This window comes from Siphateles boraxobius, unplaced genomic scaffold (assembly GCF_051911475.1).
Source record: "Siphateles boraxobius isolate OS27281-9 unplaced genomic scaffold, OSU_SipBor_1 65, whole genome shotgun sequence".
Taxonomy (NCBI): domain Eukaryota; kingdom Metazoa; phylum Chordata; class Actinopteri; order Cypriniformes; family Leuciscidae; genus Siphateles; species Siphateles boraxobius.
Genome location: NW_027509192.1, coordinates 17,256,470 through 17,278,240, shown reverse-complemented (window position 1 = coordinate 17,278,240; position 21,771 = coordinate 17,256,470). Strand labels below are relative to the sequence as shown.

Here is a 21,771-nt window from a genome sequence, read left to right as displayed (position 1 = left end):
AATTTCTGAAGGATCATGTGACACTGAAGACTGGAGTAATGATACTGAAATTCAGCTTTGATCACAGGAATAAATTTGACTTTACTATATTTTCACATAGAAAACGGCTGGTTTAAATTGTAATAATATTTCACAATATTACTTTTTTTGTGTATTTTTAATCAAATAATTGCATCCTTGGTGAGCAGAAGAGACTTCTTTTAAAAATATAAAACTTTAGACCGGTAGTGTAGTCGAAAACGCATTTGACCCGATTGCTTTCGTAGTGTAAACGTTCATGTGGTCGAATGTGTTCGAACAGCCACAAAAGACGCCTACTCTCCACTACTGACCCAATGCGTAAACATTATGGGAAGCGCTAGCCAGACGGGATTTAAACTTAACAAAGACGAAAAACGTATCTGTCAAATTTAGCTAACTTGTGTTTTGTAAACATAAAGTGTCATAAACTTGATTTTCATCTGTTCTTCAAGTTCTTTAACTTGTTTTAGTAAATGTCTGTAAAGTTTCTCAAACTTTTGATAATGATGTGTAAAACTGTTGCCTAACTTTTGGCTATCCAGAATACCGAATTTCAACCTCCTGCCCAAGACCGTAAAGAGAAGAGTGTATGCCCTAAAGCGGCTCCAGCTCCAGAGTGCAAACATAGAGGCGAAGTTCTACGAAGAGGTCCATGAGCTTGAGAGGAAGTATGCTGGGCTTTACCAGCCTCTGTTTGACAAGGTATGCAAATGAATCTCTGTAGTACCAGTATCTGTTTAAACACGCTCGGTGTAAGTTAGGTTGGAGCTGGTTTGTAGTCAATCATTTTATCCCTTAAAACTCATCTTTGATCACCAAAATGTCATATTTAAATTAGTGCTGTCAGTTAAACACGTTATTAACGGCTTTAACGCAAACCCATTTTAACAATTTTGTCAATTTTTTTATCGCGAGATTAACGCTCTTTTCGGCCTAGCAAACTTTGTCATTTTTTTCACATGCTGTTGCAACAACTAGTAACGTTAGAAAAACTACAACATCACACCGGATAGCTAGACCGGAAACAAAACAACAGGCACGGCGCACACACTTGTTCGGGCTTGCGCAGCGGTGTTGTGCCGAATTTCGACCCCCTGCCAAATTATTACCCCCCTCGTTGAAGTCAGTACCTTATTGCCTAAACCCCACCCCTAATCCTAACCCCTCCCCCACAACTAATCCTAAACCTGCCAATGCTAGGGGGGTGTTAATTTGGCGGGGGTCGAAATTTGTTACAACAAGTGCGTTGCGGGACTAGATTTGATGGCCGAGTGCGAGCGCGGGCGGTAATGCACTCACTCTGTGTGTGTGGGTACGGGAGGGTAAAACGATTCGCGGGACTCCCGCAAACTACAAATAACTATGAATAAAACATAAATACATTTGTATTCATATGTTGCAGAAAAGCAACAAGAACAACTAAAACAAAATAGAAACGATTTACAGGCCAGAGTTTCATTTTATAACATGTTTGCAGCGTTGAGCGATGTAGCCAATCACAGATATATGTGTTGATTTCTTAAACGCGAAGGCCAATCAGATGCATTTAAAATAGACTCCCCTCACCGCTCAAAACTGACTTTTTGTTCAGTGCTGAATTCTGTATGCTGGCAAATCCTCTAATTATAACAAACAAAGTGTATATATTATGAAAGATGCATTGTGCAGTCAGCTTCATTGATAATAACAGATGTGTGAGATTGCGATGAACTGATGTCAGCTTTTTAGGAATTATTAAGGGAGAGCACTTTGTGCGCATTCTGTCATGCCAAACCATGCACGCAGTAGCTGCTTGCTTTTATGTTATAACAGTGGTTTGTGTGTTAATGCTTTAATAACAAATAATTTATCAGGAGCATTTATGCTGATGCGTATGCTGGCGACACGTAGGCGAAAGTATTTCGAGGTAGCCTACAAAAAAAAAGTCTATTTGCGGGACAAAAATGTTGCGGGCGGGAGAAAGTAACATAGAAAGTAGTTGAGAAGGTCAGTTATAACGACCCACGTATTAAAAAAATGGTCGGGTTTAAATGGGGCTCGGGCTCATAATTACAGTTAATGTGTCGGGAAGGGTCAGGCTTGATTTTTTGGGCCCGATCTAAGCTCTACAATGGATGACTTCAGACAGAAGCACATGGATACCCCAGCTAAGAACAAACTTACTGCCGATCCACTTTTCCATGATGATAAGAGCATTGAAATTAGAAAAAGAAGATCTAGAATTTAGAATAGACATATAGAATAGATAAAAATGTGCGATTAATCGCGAGTTAACTATGGCATTAATGCGATTAATCGCGATTAAATATTTTAATCGTTTGACAGTACTGATTTAAATGTTTTTTCCTTGATTCAAAAATTATTCATGCTTTAAAATAGCTTGTATGTAACTTTCTGAGACTGTCTTTAATTCATTGCAGTTTTAAAGATAAAATACTAAGTAATGTTGTTGAATTATTCATTTGTAGATGGTTTGTCTTAAAGCATATTAAAAACATCACATAGATATATAAACAACATTGTGTATGGTCACAATATGAGTGTTTAAGTCAACAAATAGCCGACTGGTCTCATTCAAGCATGGCCATTTCCTTGGCTGGTGATGAGCTAATATTTCAACTTTTACCACGATGCATTTACAGGGAAGCCAGCCTTCCTGTTACAGGCCTGTCCAAAAAAATATTTTCAAGACCAACATGAAACAGAATTATAAAAATGTTCTTTGGACAGGCAAATATGCTTCAGTTTTGTCTTACTTGTTTGTGAATTGATTGCTATAAGTGTTGTGCCCTTGAAATGATGTTGTCACATAACACAATGCTTCTGTATTCAGAGACGGGAGATTGTGACTGGTGCTGTTGAACCCACAGATGAGGAATGCGAATGGCAAAGTGACAAGGAGGAAGAGGAGCTTGCTGTAAGTTAATACCTGTGAGAATCCTGAAACCACATCATGTCAATTGCAGATACACATTTTCTTGGCAAACGTTTCTATGGAAGCCCTGAGCTATTGAACTTCTCATTTAGAGATGTTGTGCTAATAGTCGATTTTATAAACCGATGTACACCCACAGGCAGATTTGCAGAAAAAAGCTGCTCTGGAGGAGAAGCAGGCAGATTCAGCCAGCGCAGTCGATCCGAAAGGAATCCCGGAGTTCTGGCTCTCCATCTTTAAACATGTGGATATGCTTGGAGAAATGCTGCAGGTGAACTTTCACATTACTTCTGCTTAATGTTTTCACCAAAGCTTTCGCAGGTGACATGGTTATATTGCATTCAGATTAACATTCGGACCTGTTTGAGGTTAATGAGTTACGGTTGATTGGTGTGAAAAATATTTTCTAAATTGGTTTTTAATGTGAATTTTAAATATAATTTAACAGTAATTTGGTGAAATAATAAAACATTCATTTATGCGCTGATATACTCACTGCAAAGTTTTTTGTTTTGTTTTCTTTGGCGGAACTGTTAGCAAACATCGACGCCAACGACACCCACACTGTTGAGAGCGACGGTTAGATTCATTTGTAAATATGAGCTGTGCGCTTTCCTTTCAATAACAAAATAAACACGCAACAAAAATGAGAGCGGTGAGAAAACAGCTGTTAAGAAAGCATCTGATCATAACTATGTAGATATGTTTGCACAAGCTCTGCAATTCGGCACTCCAGTAAAGTCACGTCACGTTTATTTATGCACCACTTTATACAAAAGCTTGCTTTAAATCAAGCAACTTTACAGTATTAAACATGAAAAAGCAGTGTCAGTGTCGCTTTCAGTTAGAATTACATCTTTATTTTCTACTTTAAAGTGACTTCATGTTCATGTTTTCACTCGTGGTCGTCTGACCTTGAGGGATTGAACAGAAGCACTAAACCAAAGAAGATTTCCATGTCAAAAAGGCGGAGCCTCAGAGCCACACCTACTTCACCACTGACCAATGGTAGTTTGCTCTGGCAAGCTAGTCCGAACTCCTGAAACGGACACCAAACAAACCAAGTTTTGGCCTGATTTTGTTTGAAATGACGTCACACCAGTTATTTATTCGATTTTTCTTTAAGTATGTTGGGGCCCTTAAGAGTGAATTTGCCACAGTTTAGGGCTTTTGTTATGCACAACATGAACTACTGGCCAATAATACTAATATTATCATTACACATTTTATCATAATAATAATAATAATACATATTTTAACTGTAGGGTCACTGTGGCCAGATTTTGTAGCTAGAGCTATACATTTTATAACAGATAAACATTGCATTTTATTGGAAATTTGTTTTTGTTTGTTTAAGTAAGCTCACTTAAGGACTTGTTTAGTTAGATTTTACCAGACGAAGTATTAGAATTTGTATAATATGTGCATTTAAAATATCTTGTGTAATTTTAAACTACTCCTATTTTTAGTTTAGTTTTTATTTTGTATTTACGCAACTCTTGTGTAACTTGTAACTTTGTTCTTGCCATGAAAATAGCCTCAGCTGCTGACATGTCATTAAAATGTCTAGTACTATTACTACAATAAGGGCATTGCACAAATCAGTGATGACTGCTTTGAACCTTTGCATAAAGGGTTGATGCGGTTGACACAGGATGTGGTTTTTGTGACAGGAAGCCCTTAGAGGATATGCAAGTTTGTATCGGTAAATGCACAATTCGCATGTAATCTGATTATGTTGTCATTTAATGTATAATGTTCTTGATTTCATTTAAATAATCAAGTGATCAGTAAGACTGTACAGAGTCTGTATCCTCAGAGTTCTGTCGTTTTTTTGCGTATTCTCTCAGCCATGTTTCTTCCATTCCACACAGTGATTTCCGAAGTTGAATCCATGCCGGCTTAGTCTAACCCTCCCGGGATCCTTTTTTGTTTCCTGTAGGAGCATGATGAGCCAATCCTGAAACACTTGCAGGACATCACTGTGAAATTTTCTGAGCCTGGACAGCCAATGGTTTGTCAAACCAGCTAAACTAGCCTCTTCTTACTTCTGAACAAATATATACAGGTATCAATTTTAATATTGTTCAATTGTTTGCCAAAAAACAGAGTTTCACGTTAGAGTTTCACTTCGAGCCCAACAGCTTCTTCAGTAACTCGGTCCTCACTAAAGTCTACAAGATGAAATCCGAGCCGGACGCTGCAGATCCATTCTCTTTCGAGGGGCCGGAGATCGTGGACTGTGAAGGGTAAGATGGAGAACTAGTTAGTGGTGCTTTCTATTAGAAATCCTAACCAAAATTCTTTAAGTATATACCCTACCAATCAAAGGTTTGAAATTAAGGTTTTTTATTAAAGAAATCTCTTGTGCTCACCAAGGCTGCATTTATTTGATCAAAATACAGTAAAACAATAATATTGTGCACTAAAGTTGTGTAGGCACGTTCTTCTTCTTCCGCTCTGGAAGTCTATGGCAGCCCATAAAACCGCTTATGGGAAAGTTGTAAAATTTGCCACACAGTTAGAGGACAGTCTGAACTGTCACCATAGCAAATTTATAGTCTCTAATCAAACCCTCTAGCGCCACCAACTGTTCAAATGTGTACTCATGTTTATGCTAATAACTTTTATACTGTAAGGGCTAGAAACCTCAAGACGATTTGATCCTTGACTGCTTCAGGTCCTGTGTGTAATGTGCTTGGCTCGAACCTTCCATACACTTGAAATGTATTGATCAGTTTTCACCACAACAGAAAGAGCTGCGTCCAACTCTGCGGTTTTAGTCGACCTGCAGATATAATGTATTCATACATGCTTTCGCGAATAGCTGCACACACAGGTAGGGTGACCAGATAAGATTGGCTGAAATTCGTGATGACGGGGGGAGGGGGGTACTATGGATACTTGACGTCATGAAGAATTCAGAAAAACCTACTTTTTCAAATCTCCCCTAGGCTGTTCCTCTGATATTCACGAAAATGTTACCAGATCATCTTCAGACCATGCCAACAAGTTATGGAATTCAAATTGATTTGTCAAACCATTCTTACGCACGAATTAATTCAACTAAGAGCACGTCAAAATGCCACTGTACATCACTGTATGTACTTTTTTTAAACACAAAAAATCGGAATTATTCCAAACTTTTCAGCGGTAGAGTAGAATTGATTTTGCATGAATGACACATCAATTTGTGGCTTGTTTGGGAGAGAATTACAATTTTTCACTTGGCATTTACATTTAATTCCGTTCTTTACATAAATCTGGACTACCAGTGTTTCTAAATGACATATTTTTCAAATTTTTTTTAGTTGTAAGATTGACTGGCAAAAAGGCAAAGATGTGACTGTCAAAATTGTTAAAAAGAAGCAGAAACACAGAGGAAGGGGGACCATTCGGACGGTCTCCAAAGAGATTCCACAAGATTCATTCTTCAACTTCTTCAACCCAGTTAAAGGTATGTTACACATTAACAATAAATTAGTAGATTTTGATACATTTTGGTTGATACATTTTAGTAGTTGTTTTTTTCCGTTTGAGGAATAGAGAATTGCCATTAACGGTACAACAAAAGATTAAGCCTCATCTTAGTTCCAGAAACAACCTAAACAGATCTCATAGTTTAGCATTACGAGAGTGAGTAATTTGGTCTTGTTGGTATGATTTAATTAGACCGAAATCTTGGGATTAAGATAATTGAGAGTATTTTCAAATGGATTTGCATCTTTTCTTGTTTAATGGCGTTTCATGAAAAGGCTCTTGAAATATACTTATGATCTATATCAGGTAGTGAATTGGTTTGGTTTATTGAATTGGTTTGTTGATTTTTCAAAATATGATTGGATGATCATAAGATTTTACAGTCCATTTTAGGGTTGCATCTTGTGACCTCACTTCCTGTTTATGGGTAGCTTAGATGTCTTTGGTCCATGTTGCGTTCATATTTCAGTGGAACCGCACCAGAGTTCGTTTGGAAGTGGTCCGAGACTCTATGAAAAGGTGCGTCTCGATCCGATTGTTTGGTGGAAGCATTCACACTAACAGAGCAATCGCACCAGAGTTAGTTTTAATCAAACCAAATTTGCCAAGTGTGAAAACACCCCCTAAGTGTTTGAGGTCTTAATGATCGGAGGATCATGATGATTGAGGACCGGAGGTGCGGCGCTTCGTGTGACATTACCATGAAACCAGACTTCATACACACCAATGGAAAATATTTACTCTAAATCGTTCCCTATCCCCTATATAGTGCACAACGTGCCATTGATCATGTAGAAAATTGTAAATGTGTGAACAAGGGACCGATTTTAGCCGCAGCTTCAGCATCTATGTATAATGTAAGGGGCGGGACTCTTCAGATTCTAGAGAGCATTTGATTGGACAGACCACCTGATGAGAAGCTGAATTGCAGAGTGATGTCATCAAAATCGCTGATCCATGTTGGCGGAAGTGAGAGACTGAGTTTTAATGCCTATATTTTCTAAATAAGAATTTTGTCATTGTTTTGAATCTGATGGATACCTTATAGATATCAGTAAGGCTAACATATTCATACTAAAAGCCAAAAAAACTTCAATTTTGGTTTCATGGGGTTAGAATTTCAAATTCTATTTTTGATGGCATACACATTAATTAGATGTACTTTTTAGAGGCTCTGGACAGCAGGGGGCATCACACAATTATGTTTGGCTAAATTGGTGGACCATCCACTGGTTGGCAAATGTTTCCATATGTTTGAACTATTTTGTATGTAATACAAACTTCCTCCAGATGGCGCTTGACAACTCAGCTTGTGCATCTTCATCAGTGGTCTGGACAAAAATACACCTCAATCAAATTTTTGGCCCCACTTTTTATTAGGTGTCTTGAACTACTCTGTACTAACCTTTAGATTAATAATTTGATACAGTGCACTTGTGTACATATATGTTTTTACATTGTGCGTATATTCAAGATATACCGTAGTATTAAGATATACCCTAACATAGTTACAGCTATAATTAATTTCTGTAATGACATCTTTAATTACACTGTTGACCTTCTTTTATACCTTAACTCACCCTTAAACCTACCCATACCACCAAACCTGTCCCTGACCTTACCCGTATCACACCTTAATGGCAGTGTTTGCTATTAAATGAACACAATAACTACATTGTCCTTTTTTTTACATAGTACATAGTAGTTAAAGACACCCAATTTAAAACAAACAAACAATTTGACCAAATTTTTACGTTTATAATTTGAAAATAACAGTTAAAGCAGGAATATTATTATTGACAAGTCAGAATACCTGATTAATTAGGGCCAACAACATCAGAATAATAATAATAATCAGGGTTTGAATTAACTTTCACTCACCAGCCAAGTTGGCCAGTCAAGTTACCAGCCATTGAGAACTTCTACTAGCCAAAACATATTATGATAAATAAACCAGATAATCAAAGTCACAAATTAGATTTAAGTTTATGTATTATTAAATCTGTGTTGCTTTCAGCTTTATGACAGTCAGTCACTGTTAGTGCATAGAATAATAAAATAAAATAAAAACAAAAATCTCTGTGACTTCTCTAATAATTGCCATGAGTTGCTAAAGACGCTTTGGCGCTTTATGCCCAAAAAAGTGTTGTTAATGAGTATGAATTAAAGTATTTGATAAAACAGCACAAAGCATATTTTTTCAAGCCACAAAAACAAACTTGTTACAGAAAAATACACAATACACATTACACAATACATATATGTGTCCTGTTTTAATGGAAAACTATGTGAGTGACGCTGTGGTCCGTCATGATTTTGAAATCATTAATATCAAGTTAATTAACATATAATCAATATCTTAATTTGTGTTCTGAAGATGAACAAAGGTTTTATGGGATTGAAATGACATGAGAGGGTGAGTAATTAATGATACAACTTTCATTTTTGGGTGACCTAACCCTTTAATAAAATAAGGGGTCAGTGACCTGCGATTGACTGATTTTAGAAAGTGTGCGGTCAAGGAAAACTCTTTTCCGTCAGCCTGTAAAAGTCATTCTCTAAAAAAAATATTTATATAAATGTAGGCCTAAATTTAAGATGTATATATTTGAACTGCATATGAAAATTGGATTACACCGGTTTAACAAACAAAAGTGATGCATATTTGTCAGCAATAAAAAAAAAAGCAATATTTCTCATGTCTCACACATTTTAATTAACTGAATATCGATTCTTCCACAGCTAGCAATATATGAACCATGTTCATACTTTATTATGAATAATAACAGCTCTATTATATTCTTAGCCATTTTAATAAATGCATTTCGGAAATGCTTTTAAACAATATAATTTTTGAGTGCAGAAATCGTACCTGTTTCTAACCTGTTTTACTTATGTATCACTGACAGTCAAATTTAGGGCAAAATGTCTGTGAAGGTTGTCCATAATACAAAGGAAAGCAGTCACTACTACAGGGCTTTTGTTTGTTTGAGGAGATTCTTCAGCTTTTAATAGCCAAACAGTCAAAAAGCCTTTCATCCCAGCCAAGGAATGTCAGTTGAATTTGTATCTTTAACCGCCATGACATTGTAGTGTTTCCTTCACCTCGAGCATCCTTCCAAAAATGCTTGAATGCTTTAGATTTTTAAGCGCGATGTTTCCCGTCAACCGCGACAGGTGAAGAATGCCGCCCGTCCTGCACACAGACTGTGGGAAAGTGACACGGTTACAGTCGATAACCGCGGCACCGGATGTGTGTGGTTTATCTGTTACTGAGGTGATTTCCTCAACATACCTATCTTAGGAGTGGCATTTACACTGAAATGGCTGTAACTGAATGATGTAATGCTTTCTGTGTTTCAAGTCATATGGAGCGCTTTATATAATACAGATTGTTTCGAGGCAGCTTTACAGTGATAACAGGAAAATGATGCATTTCGGCTGTTGAAGTCCGTTCAGCGTTGATTCAGCTCCGTTTTACAATTATTAAATTAATTCATTTAATCTATTAAGCAGTTCTGCAAAAAATGATGTCATCATCCAGATCAGTTCAGTTCTAGTTCAAAAGCATCAGTACAGTCAGATCAATAATATTGTTGAATATTAATTGTCCCCCGATGAAGTGAGTCTGAAGTGAAAGAGAGAAGTCTCCTTCAGGCCTGACTTTGATCGGGACCTTTTCAAAGTATGACTCGTGGCTGTATAGCTGAATCTCACAAAACCTGTCAAAACCTCACAAAAACATGTCTTGGTCATATTTCACTCTAAAACTGAAAGAAAACGAAGCCTGCTTTGGGACTGTTTTACATTGTTGCCTTATTTTCATGACAAATAACCATTTTCTTATTAACAATAATAAGCAATTTTTGCATTCTGGTATGAATGAAAATTGAAAATACATTTATATAAAATGGATTAGTACATCATGGTAGTACTGTACTGTTTTAATAAAAAAAAAATATATATATATATATTATATAATTACACAGATTAGTCTCCAATGCTCTCCAAAGGTGCATTTATTTAATCAAAAATACAATAAAAACTGTAATATTGTAAAATATAATTGCAATTTACACCCGTTTTCTATTTGAATATATTGTAAAATGTAATTTTATTCCTGAGATCATAGCAAAAATTTTACCATTACCTCCAGTCTTCAGTGTCACATGATTCGTCAGAAATCATTTTAATATGCTGATTTGATGCTCAGTTGTGTACAAATTTTTTTCAGGATTCTTTTATTAATAGAAATAATAAAGAAAACGGCATTTATCCGAAACAGAAAGCTTTTGTAACATAAATGTCTTTGTCGCTTTTGATCTATTGGATTGAGATCTGGTGACTGTGGCGTCCGTTTCAGTTAAGTGAACTCACTGTCATGTTCAAGAAACCAGTTTGAGTTATTTGAGCTTTTTGAAAAGGGGCGTTATCCTGCTGGAAGTAGCCATCAGAAGATGTACACTGGTTATAAAGGGATGGAGATGGTCAGCAACAGTACTCAGGTAGGCTGTGGCGTTTAAAATGATGCTCGATTGGTACCAAAGTGTGCCTAGAAAATATCCCACCATTACACCAGCATCAGCCTGAACCGTTGATATAAGACAGGATGGATCCATGCTTCCATGTTGTTTACGCAAAAATCACACTACAATCTGAATGTCACAACAGAAATTGAACGTTGTCAGAACAGGGAACGTTTTTCCAATCTTCTATTGTCTAATTTTGATGAGCCGTGTGAATTGCAGGCTCAGTTTTCTGCAGTTTTTGCTGACAGGAGCGAAGACAGTGCGTCTTCTGCTTCAAGATTTCGACATGTTGTGCGTTCAGAGATGCTCTTCGGCAGACCTCACGACTTGTAACGACTGGTTATTTGAGTTACTGTTATCTTTCTATCAGCTGGACCAGTCTGGTCATTTTCCTCTGACCTCGGGCTTAAACAATGTATTTTCTCCCACAGAACTGCAGATCACTGGATATTTATTTCGGACCATTCTCTGTAAACCCTAGAGATGGTTGTGTGTGAAAATCCCAGTAGATCAGCAGTTTCTGAAATACTAAGACCGTCCCGTCTGGCACCAACAACCATGCCACGCCCAGGCACTTAAATCACCTTTCTTCCCCATTATGATGCTCAGTTTGAACTTCAGTAGATTGTCTTGATCATGTCGGCTGACATTTGCATTAACAAGCAGTTGAACAGGTGTACCTGTGTGTATATGTATGTGTATGTGTGTGTGTGTGTCTGTGTATATATATATATATATATATATATATATATATGTGTGTATAACTGGGTATATATGTGTATATATGTATATGTGTGTGTGTATTTACACTGCCGTTCAAAACTTTGGGGTCGGTAAGATTTTTAATGTTTTTAAAAGGAGTCTCTTCTGCTCACCAAGGCTGCATTTATTTGGTTAAAAATACAAAACAAACCCAGTAATATTGTGAAATATTATTTCAATTTAAAACAGCTGTTTTCTATGTGAATATATAGTAAAGTTTAATATATTCCTGTGATCAAAGCTGAATTTTCAGCATCATTATTCCGGTCTTCAGTGTCACATGATCTTTCAGAAATCATTCTAATGGGGTCAGTAAGAATTTATATTTTATTTTTTGGGGGAAATAGATAAAATAAATCAATACTTTTATTCATCAAGGAGGAATTAAATTGATCAAAAGTGACAGTAAATACATTTATAATGTTACAAAACATTCTATTTAAAATAAATGCTGTTGTTTTAAACTTTCTGTTCATCAAAGAATCCTAAAAATAATGTAAATAACTGTTTTCAACTTTGATAATGAGTAATGTTTCTTGAGCATCAAATCATCATAATTTTAGTGATTTCTGAAGGATCATGTGACACTGAAGACCGGAATAATGATGCTGAAAATTCAGCTTTGATCACAGGAATATATTACACTTTACTATATATACACATAGAAAACAGCTGTTTTACATTGAAATAATATTTCACAATATTACTGGGTTTGTTTTGTATTTTTAACCAAATAAATGCAGCCTTGGTGAGCAGAAGAAACGTATTTTAAAAACTTTAAAAATCTTACCGACCCCAAACTTTTGAACACCAGAGTATATATGATCAAAAATACCATAAAATGTATTATGAAATATTATCACAATTTAAATAATCTGTTTACCATTTCTACTCCTGTTCTAGTATTAATACTTTTTTCCTTTCTTTTCTAGCGGCACCTGATGGAATGGTGAGTGAGACTTCCTTGCGTTCTCAGTGTTTTGTTGTGTTTGTAAACATGTGAATCATTGCATATTCAGTACACATCTTTTAGCTGCCTACACAAACACATAATGTAGCGCAAGTTTAGAAAACACGTCACGAACAGGAAACATTGAACGAGTTCTGGCGTCAGTTACGGTCAACTCTTCATATTGTAACGTACGTGAAGCTGCTTAAACACAAGTACAGTCATTCCACAATGATTTGTTAGTTAGCTTCTCTAAACTTAAGCATGTCACACACTGAACACATTTCATTAAAACGAAATAAAGAGATGCTGTTTTCAATCCTGTTATTGTTAAAAGTAAAAGAAACCTTTAAGTTTAAGTCACAAAAAGAAAGAAAAAAGTGTGTTATCTGCTCACTGTGCATGTGTTTGTGTCCAGGATGAAGACTTGGACTTCACTCTAGCTGCAGATTTTGAGACCGGGCACTTCTTCCGGGAGAGGGTCATTCCCAGAGCCGTGCTTTATTTCACAGGAGAGGCCTTAGAAGACGACGATAGTGTACGTCTACTCTGTTGGCTAATAATCGTGTGAAAAATGGGAATGATTATAGTAAAAATTAAAAATGCTGTATATCTTGATGTAAGTGTTTGCTCTGCTTTGGCTTAGAGGTTTATATAGTATTTCATTTTATTGGGATTTCTTTTAGAACTTTATTTTTGGCTTGGGTCCTGGGACTGGTCACCTTTTTAGTTTTATTCAGTTGATTTTGATCATTTTTAATCACAAATAAATAAACTTCAATGGCAATATTGAATTAAATATTCTTTTGATTTATAATATTTCTGTAATTCCATACTGTTTTGCAGTTTGAAGAGGAGGATCTTGAAGAGGGAGAGGAGGAGGTGAGAATCATTTGATTTACAGCCATATTTATTTTTGGGCAATTCAAAATTAAAAAGCAAAATGTTATTGTCATTCAGGACCTGGATGAGGAAGGTGAAGAAGAGGATGAGGGAGATTGTGACCCCACGGTGAGAATTTAAATCCTCTGTTTCCCAATTTATTTTTTTGCAATTGATTTAATTTGAGCAATGTAATTTGGGGTGAGATTTCGGTAGACCACTTAATATTTTAATGTTTTAATCAATTTCTGCAAGTTCTGCTAGGATATTAGGTTGTTTGAAATGGAATACTGGAAAATTAGCACATACTGTATGCTGCCATACTGTGTGTGTGTGTGTGTGTGTGTGTGTGTGTGTGTGTGTGTGTGTGTGTGTGTGTGTGTGTGTGTGTGTGTGTGTGTGTGTGTGTGTGTGTGTGTGTTCAGAAGCAACACCGGTTACATCACTTGCCCACCGCGGCACCGTCAATTTGATATATATATATTTTTATAGAGAACAGACACTATTAAACTGAACGCGTCTGCTTAATAAATCGAGAGTCGCAGCAGGAGTCAGGTTTCATTCATCATGAGAGTGAGCTGACTAACAAGGTGACTGCAGAATATTTGGTTTCAAAGCGAAATGTAAAAGCGCCTATTTAAGCGAGTTTGTCATTGCACTGTTTTGTTGTTGTGTTTTTCATTAAGAATAATAGGCTAATGAACTAACCATTCAAGCAATCCGCCCTGTATTGGCACTGATTTGAAAACGAAACTAAAATGTGCACGGCCACACGGCGCGGAGCGAGCAGAACAGAGCGAGCATTTTCAGTTCATTCCTATGGAAAAACGCAATGGAAAATATTCTCACCGTCACATCCCTAATATAAATAAATAAAAGTGGTTACACTTTACAATAAGGTTCATTAGTTAACATTAGTTAATGTATTAACTAACATGAACTAACCATGGGCAATACATTTGTTATTGTATTTGCTAATGTTAGTTCACAGTGGATCGACTAATTTGAACAAGATTTTAGTAACAAGATTTTTTAACAAGTATTAGTAAATGTCGAAATTAACATTAACAAAGATTAATAAATGCGGTATAAGTGCAGTTCATTATTAGTGCATGCTAACTAATGTTGAAAACTAATGAGCCTTATTATAATTTTTTACCATATATATATATATATATATATATATATATATATATATATACAGGTCCTTCTCAAAAAATTAGCATATTGTGATAATGTTCATTATTTTCCATAATGTAATGATAAAAATTAAACTTTCATATATTTTAGATTCATTGCACACCAACTGAAATATTCAGGTCTTTTATTGTTTTAATAATGATGATTTTGGCAAACAGCTCATGAAAACCCAAAAATTCCTATCTAAAAAAATTAGCATATTTCATCCGACCAATAAAAGAGGTGTTTTTAATACAAAAAAAAGTCAACCTTCAAATAATTATGTTCAGTTATGCACTCAATACTTGGTCGGGAATCCTTTTGCAGAAATGACTGCTTCAATGCGGCGTGGCATGGAGGCAATCAGCCTGTGGCACTGCTGAGGTGTTATGGAGGCCCAGGATGCTTCGATAGCGGCCTTAAGCTCATCCAGAGTGTTGGGTCTTGCGTCTCTCAACTTTCTCTTCACAATATCCCACAGATTCTCTATGGGGTTCAGGTCAGGAGAGTTGGCAGACCAATTGAGTACAGTAATACCATGGTCAGTAAACCATTTACCAGTGGTTTTGGGACTGTGAGCAGGTGCCAGGTCGTGCTGAAAAATGAAATCTTCATCTCCATAAAGCTTTTCAGCAGATGGAAGCATGAAGTGCTCCAAAATCTCCTGATAGCTAGCTGCATTGACCCTGCCCTTGATAAAACACAGTGGACCAACACCAGCAGCTGACATGGCACCCCAGACCATCACTGACTGTGGGTACTTGACACTGGACTTCAGGCATTTTGCTATTTCCTTCTCCCCAGTCTTCCTCCAGATCTGCCACCTTGATTTCCAAATGACAAGCAAAATTTGCTTTCATCCGAAAAAAGTACTTTGGACCACTGAGCAACAGTCCAGTGCTGCTTCTCTGTAGCCCAGGTCAGGCGCTTCTGCCGCTGTTTCTGGTTCAAAAGTGGCTTGACCTGGGGAATGCGGCACCTGTAGCCCATTTCCTGCACACGCCTGTGCACGGTGGCTCTGGATGTTTCTACTCCAGACTCAGTCCCCTGCATCCACAGGTCCCCCAAGGTCTGGAATCGGTCCTTCTCCACAATCTTCCTCAGGGTCCGGTCACCTCTTCTCGTTGTGCAGCGTTTTTTGCCAGACTTTTTCCTTCCCACAGACTTCCCACTGAGGTGCCTTGATACAGCACTCTGGGAACAGCCTATTTGTTCAGAAATTTCTTTCTGTGTCTTACCCTCTTGCTTGAGGATGTCAATGATGGCCTTCTGGACAGCAGTCAGGTCGGCAGTCTTACCCATGATTGCGGTTTTGAGTAATGAAACAGGCTGGGAGTTTTTAAAAGCCTCATGAATCTTTTGCAGGTGTTTAGAGTTAATTAGTTGATTCAGATGATTAGGTTAATAGTTCGTTTAGAGACCCTTTTCATGATATGCTAATTTTTTGAGATAGGAATTTTGGGTTTTCATGAGCTGTATGCCAAAATCATTAGTTTTAAAACAATAAAAGACCTGAAATATTTCAGTTGGTGTGCAATGAATCTAAAATATATGAAAGTTTAATTTGTATCATTACATTATGGAAAATAATGAACTTTATCACAATATGCTAATTTTTTGAGAGGGACCTGTATATTTATGGTTTGTATGTATATGTATATGTGTGTGTGTGTATGTCTATATATATATATATATATATATATATATATATATATATGAGAAACGTTATAAAATATGCAGCCAAAAACATAGTATGCTACACATGACTTACTGTTTATATGTGAAATCCAGATTTGAATGCAGAAATGTCTCAACTTTTAGCAATTTGAGAAATTTGCATTGTAGGATACATCGTAGTAGTGTTCTGTTCCAAACATAGCTGTCTCTGAATACTTAAATATGAAATCTATTGCTGATCTGTGTTTGATTGAAGTGGTCCGAATTGAAAGCATTAACTTATGGTGCTCATAATCAGTCGCATGCCTGACGTGTAAACCTGTGTGTGTGTTTGTTCCTCCACTTTCCTTTTACAGGCATAATTTATTTCTCACTTCATGCATTTCTAGGTAAGAGACACCAGAAGGGATGTGGTTCTCTTTCCTATCAATCTTTCCCATCTTCCCTTTATTTTTATTCTAGTCTCTCTCCTTTGCTTTCACTCTTATGTCACTTTCACATGAGAGGGTTGTGTGTGGATCAAAGGTTAACTGACTGTTAAGTTTGGTTTGAAAACAGCAATCTGGAATCCGGTTCATGTGAACCGCTGTCTGTAGCTGAGTAACTATGTTACTACTAGTAATTATGTACAATTACATGTGTCTTTGCTAATTTAAAATAGTAATACAAATAAATGTTATTTTCCTTTCATAAAACTTTCTGCCGTACAGATATCAGGTTTTGTTGATGTTAGACAATGATCAATAATTTTTAGTAAAGATGTGCAGCACAACTACTTTCACTAACGTTTAAATAGAAATTTTGTCACAGACTAGTCTAACAAAGATCAAAAAGCAGTCAAAAAACGGCCTGAATATGAATATCTATTTGAAGCAGCCTACTTAAATTTATGAATCAAACCATCAAATTTCATAATGAGTTCCGCAGAAAAATAGGTCATATATAGTCGATGTCGGGTGGAAACCTTGTATCTCCAAAAACACAACTTTTCGAAACATGGGAAAAACACTTTTTGTAATAGTTAAACACTGTTTTCAAACTTGATCTTGTGGCTTTATATGGTCAAACACTTGCATGTGTCATCATATTATTAACATTTTACCAAAATCAAGCTCAAATGGAGTTACAACCAGCGAACTTTGTAGAATATCGAACATGCATTTTTTGTCCATCATCAGAACGAGTAACAGAGGCAGTAAGTGCATCGCATTACGCTTTCATCAACTTCAAGGTTATAAAGTTTATTGTACCTATGTGGCTGCTAAGTTTTTCTGTTATTTGACCAAAATCTCATGTTATTAAAGATGAAGTTCTATGCACAGGCTATTTAAGACAGTACTGGCTATCACTCGACGACACATGCTAGACTAAGATACTCTTCTCCTCTCCTTAAACACATACAACATCAGCCTTTATAGTATAGAAACACTGTACTTATTCAAAGAACCAGTCCTTTATTTGCCCTTGCTTTTCAAACAAGCAAAAACGGTCCAAACTGTACAGCACTGTGTCGGTAACAATATTATAATATATAACAATATATAAACAATATTCCTCACATAAAAAAAAGTCCACACACCAAGTTAGCTTTGTTCTTTAAAACGGCAACTTCTTGTGCATCCGGGTTTGAACACACATTTCGTGTATGAAAAGAAGCTGTACACAAAAACGGTACCAAAAGCTTGATGTATACCGACAGCTATACAATATTTAAGGGTATTCTGTTCGTTAGGATTCCCCTTTAAATCGGTATATAACAAGTGCATACAAGATCAGAGGTAAAATTAAATGATTTTGTTTTATGCTCCAGATTGATTAGCAATAGAAACACAGTTTACTCGAATAGTCTCGCACATCCCTACTTTATAGTTGTACTTTGAAAGTATTTCGCACAATTTCTCTGTAAACGTAAGTTTAAAAGCAGATCAGACAGAGGGACAGGACAATCAAACTTGGAATTGGACAAACAAAAGTGTGAAAATGACATTTGTGAAGTTTTTCTTAAATTGAAGACTAAACTTCTCAATTCTAAATTAACCTTAAAAGTGAAGTACATAATTTTTTCACAGTAAAATACTTGGCATGACATATTAACCTCTGGCTTAATAGACTGGTGCAGGTATGACATCAGAACCTGGAAGACTAAATCACTGCTGGTTCCTCTGTGATTTTCCTTTGGGGTTTTATAATAGGTTTTTTCGATTTGCACTATATTGCCTGAAGTTTTGGGACGTCTGCATTTACATGCACATGAACTTTAATGACATCCTATTCTTAATCCCTAGGGTTTAATATGGAGTTGGCCCACCCTTTTCAGCTGTAACAGCTTCAACTCTTCAGGGAAGGCTTTTCACAAGGTTGAGGGAACGTTTATGGGAATTTTCGACCATTCTTCTAGAAGTGCATTTGTGAGGTCAGGCATGATGTTGGACAAGAAGGCTTGGCTCGCAGTCTCCGCTCTTATTCATCCCAAACGTGTTCTATCGGGTTGAGTTCTGGACTCTGTGCAGGCCAGTCAAGTTCCTCCACACCAAACTCATCATCCATGTCTTTATGGACCTTGTTTTGTGCACTGGTGCGCAGTCATGCTGAAACAGGATCATCCCCAATCTATTCCCACAAAGTTGAAATTGTCCAAAATATCTTGGTATGCTGAAGCATCAAGAGTTCCTTTCACTGGAACTAAGAGGCCAAGCCCAACCCCTGAAAAACAACCCCACACCATAATCCCCCCTCCACCAAACTTTACACTTGGCACAATGTATTCAGGAAAGTCCCATTCTCCTGGCAACCGGCAAACCCAGACTCGTCCATCGGATTGCCAGACAGAGAAGCGTGATTCATCTCCAGAGAACACGTCTCCACTGCTCTAGAGTCCAGTGACGGTGGCTTTACACCACTGATTTATACCAGACAGAGAAGCGTGATGTTCTGTTCATGCGCTAATCTGAAGGCCACACAAAGTTTGGAGGTCTGTAGCTATTGACTGCAGAAAGTTGGCAACTTCTGCGCACCTCAGCATGTGCTGACCCCGCTCTGTGATTTTACGTGGCCTACCACTTCTTGACTGAGTTGCTGTTGTTCCCAATTGCTTCCACTTTGTTATAATACCACTAACAGTTGACCGTGGAATATTTAGTATTGAGGAAATTTCATGAATGGACTTATTGCACTGGCGGCAACAGTACCACTCTTGAATTCACTGAGCTCCTGAGAGCGACCCGTTCTTTCACAAATGTTTGTAGAAGCAGTCAGCATGCCTAGGTGCTTGATTTTATACAACTGTGACCATGGAAGTGATTGGAACACTTAAATAATCATTTGGAGGGGTGTCCCAATACTTTAGGCAGTATAGTGTGTGTAATATAAAGCCTGTGGTGAACATAACTTGACTATACTTTGACGTTTTGTTCTACAACGTAAATAACACACATCCATAGCGAAAACACGAATTTTGAAGCAGTTATGTTCATTTTTGTAAACGTACGTTTTTAATAAGTAACTAAATAAGACAGCTTGGGGTGTGAGTGCGTGTAATTTACGCTGTTGAACAAAACGTCAGTGTATTAAGTTATGTTTACCACAGGCTTTATTTTACTCATAAATGGATAAAAACCCATTTTCAAACCCCATAGAAAAACCTCAAAGGAATCAGCGGCGAATTAGACTTTCAGGTTCTGACATCATACCTGAGCTAGTCTATAGCATGATTTGGGGGCGGGACTAACCAATGACAGACAGGGGTGGTGCCAAAACCTTTTTTGGAAACAATATTTCTGCAATTGTTTGATTCAACTTACTGGTGCAGAAATTTCATACTTCACCTTTACAAAACCAAGCATGTATTATGAATAAATTAAACTATTGAAATACTTCCTGTTCCCCAGTGCCTGAATTAATACTCTTAATCTTTTATCTCCGTCTTGTTCTTCCAGAAAGACCCTCCTCCTGCGGAGTGCAAACAGCAGTAAGACTCGTGAATGGACAGCCACGGCACAACTCGGCTGTCTGTCAGACAATTCGACGATGTGGATGCAGGCCTAATTTCCTCGTGGACTCGCCACACTAATGCAATAGGAAACCAAACACTGTTTAGGAAATGCATGTTTGTTTATTTCTCTACTGTGTACTTTTACAGAAATGACCTCAGTGTTCTCATTCATAAGTTCCAAAATTTAGCCCACAAAATGCGCAATGTATTAAAGAAGTACTACGTTTTTCTTTTGACTAAGAAACTTTTTCTATATTTGCAAAATGTTTGCCTAGAGCTGGTGTCTGAGGTGTAGCAAAGATGCCATGTGTTTTGAATTCCTAACGTCCATTTGCAACCTTAGCCATTTTTGCAACATTGCTGGTTTATGGACACTCCCCAGATGATATAAACTCCAAGGCATCGTCCAGTGTAGCATCACTCAGGGGTGTTTTTGCCAACAAAATGAGCCTGCTGTCTTCTGGAATTTGAATCCGATAACGCTGTTACAATGTAGTTTATTAAAGTGTTTTGATGTGAATCGTCCTGCTCATCGGTTGCTGGACGATGTGGTTTGAGGTTATAGAATTCTTATGATTAGTCTCCAGGGTTGGGCGTCATCGAATTCCCAATCCTTGCGTGACGTAACGCATATCCATGCCATGCACGTTGGCATGGGATTTCAACCATATTTTCTTTCGCCATGTGGTTGTGTGTCGAGTTGCTTGCATTCATGCACAGAATTGCATCAGTTACAGTATTGAGAATGTTAACATGCAGATCTTAAAGCTATTGCAGGTTTACCTTGCGTTTGAACTGTGTGAAAGCCATAGCCTTATCTGGAACAACTTTGGTTTGAAATGCATTGTTTCCATTTTGTACAAAATAGACAAAAATTCTATTAAATGGTGTGCGACGTGATGCCGCAAAGTCTTGGCCTTTTTCTTAAAAGATTATCAACACTTTGACAACCGCCTACTGTACAACACCTCAGGTTCATGGCTCCAGGTTTTGCATACAGGCAAACTGTTCATATTTCCTTCAGGAAAAGATGTTCTGGTTCTACATGATGTAACATACTTTCTACACCTCATTAAGCTCATTTTACACCATACACTACCAGTCAAAAGTTTTGGATCAGTAAGATTTCTATTGTTTTTAAAAAAGTCTCTTCTGCTCACCAAGGCTGCTTTTATTTGATTAAAAATACAAAAAAAATAATAAGATTGTGAAATATTTCAATTTAAAACAGCTGTTTTCTATGTGAATATATAGTAAAGTGTAGTTTATTCCTGTGATCAAAGCTGAATTATTACTCCAGTCTTCAGTGTCACATAATTATTCAGAAATCTATCAAAAATAAATCAATACTTTTATTCATCAAACA

The 21,771-nt window shown here is 36.9% G+C and overlaps 1 protein-coding gene across 4 annotated transcripts in view; it reads left to right on the top strand.

Annotated features, from left to right (window-relative positions):
• nap1l4a (nucleosome assembly protein 1-like 4a) overlaps nucleotides 1-21,305 on the top strand; it is a 28,275-nt gene extending 6,970 nt beyond the window's left edge. For 2 of the 4 annotated variants that reach the window (XM_077211391.1, XM_077211392.1), the window contains exons 4-15: nucleotides 564-723; nucleotides 2,855-2,938; nucleotides 3,096-3,227; nucleotides 4,899-4,970; nucleotides 5,066-5,205; nucleotides 6,268-6,413; nucleotides 12,660-12,676; nucleotides 13,095-13,214; nucleotides 13,523-13,558; nucleotides 13,637-13,687; nucleotides 16,771-16,803; nucleotides 20,350-21,305. In XM_077211391.1, the coding sequence (XP_077067506.1) occupies nucleotides 564-723; nucleotides 2,855-2,938; nucleotides 3,096-3,227; nucleotides 4,899-4,970; nucleotides 5,066-5,205; nucleotides 6,268-6,413; nucleotides 12,660-12,676; nucleotides 13,095-13,214; nucleotides 13,523-13,558; nucleotides 13,637-13,687; nucleotides 16,771-16,776 (964 nt within the window). In that variant the 3' untranslated portion in view covers nucleotides 16,777-16,803; nucleotides 20,350-21,305. The remainder of the gene's footprint in view (nucleotides 1-563; nucleotides 724-2,854; nucleotides 2,939-3,095; nucleotides 3,228-4,898; nucleotides 4,971-5,065; nucleotides 5,206-6,267; nucleotides 6,414-12,659; nucleotides 12,677-13,094; nucleotides 13,215-13,522; nucleotides 13,559-13,636; nucleotides 13,688-16,770; nucleotides 16,804-20,349) is intronic. The other 2 variants (XM_077211389.1, XM_077211390.1) reach the window with 1 other exon arrangement.
• Nucleotides 21,306-21,771: the final 466 nt, after the last annotated feature.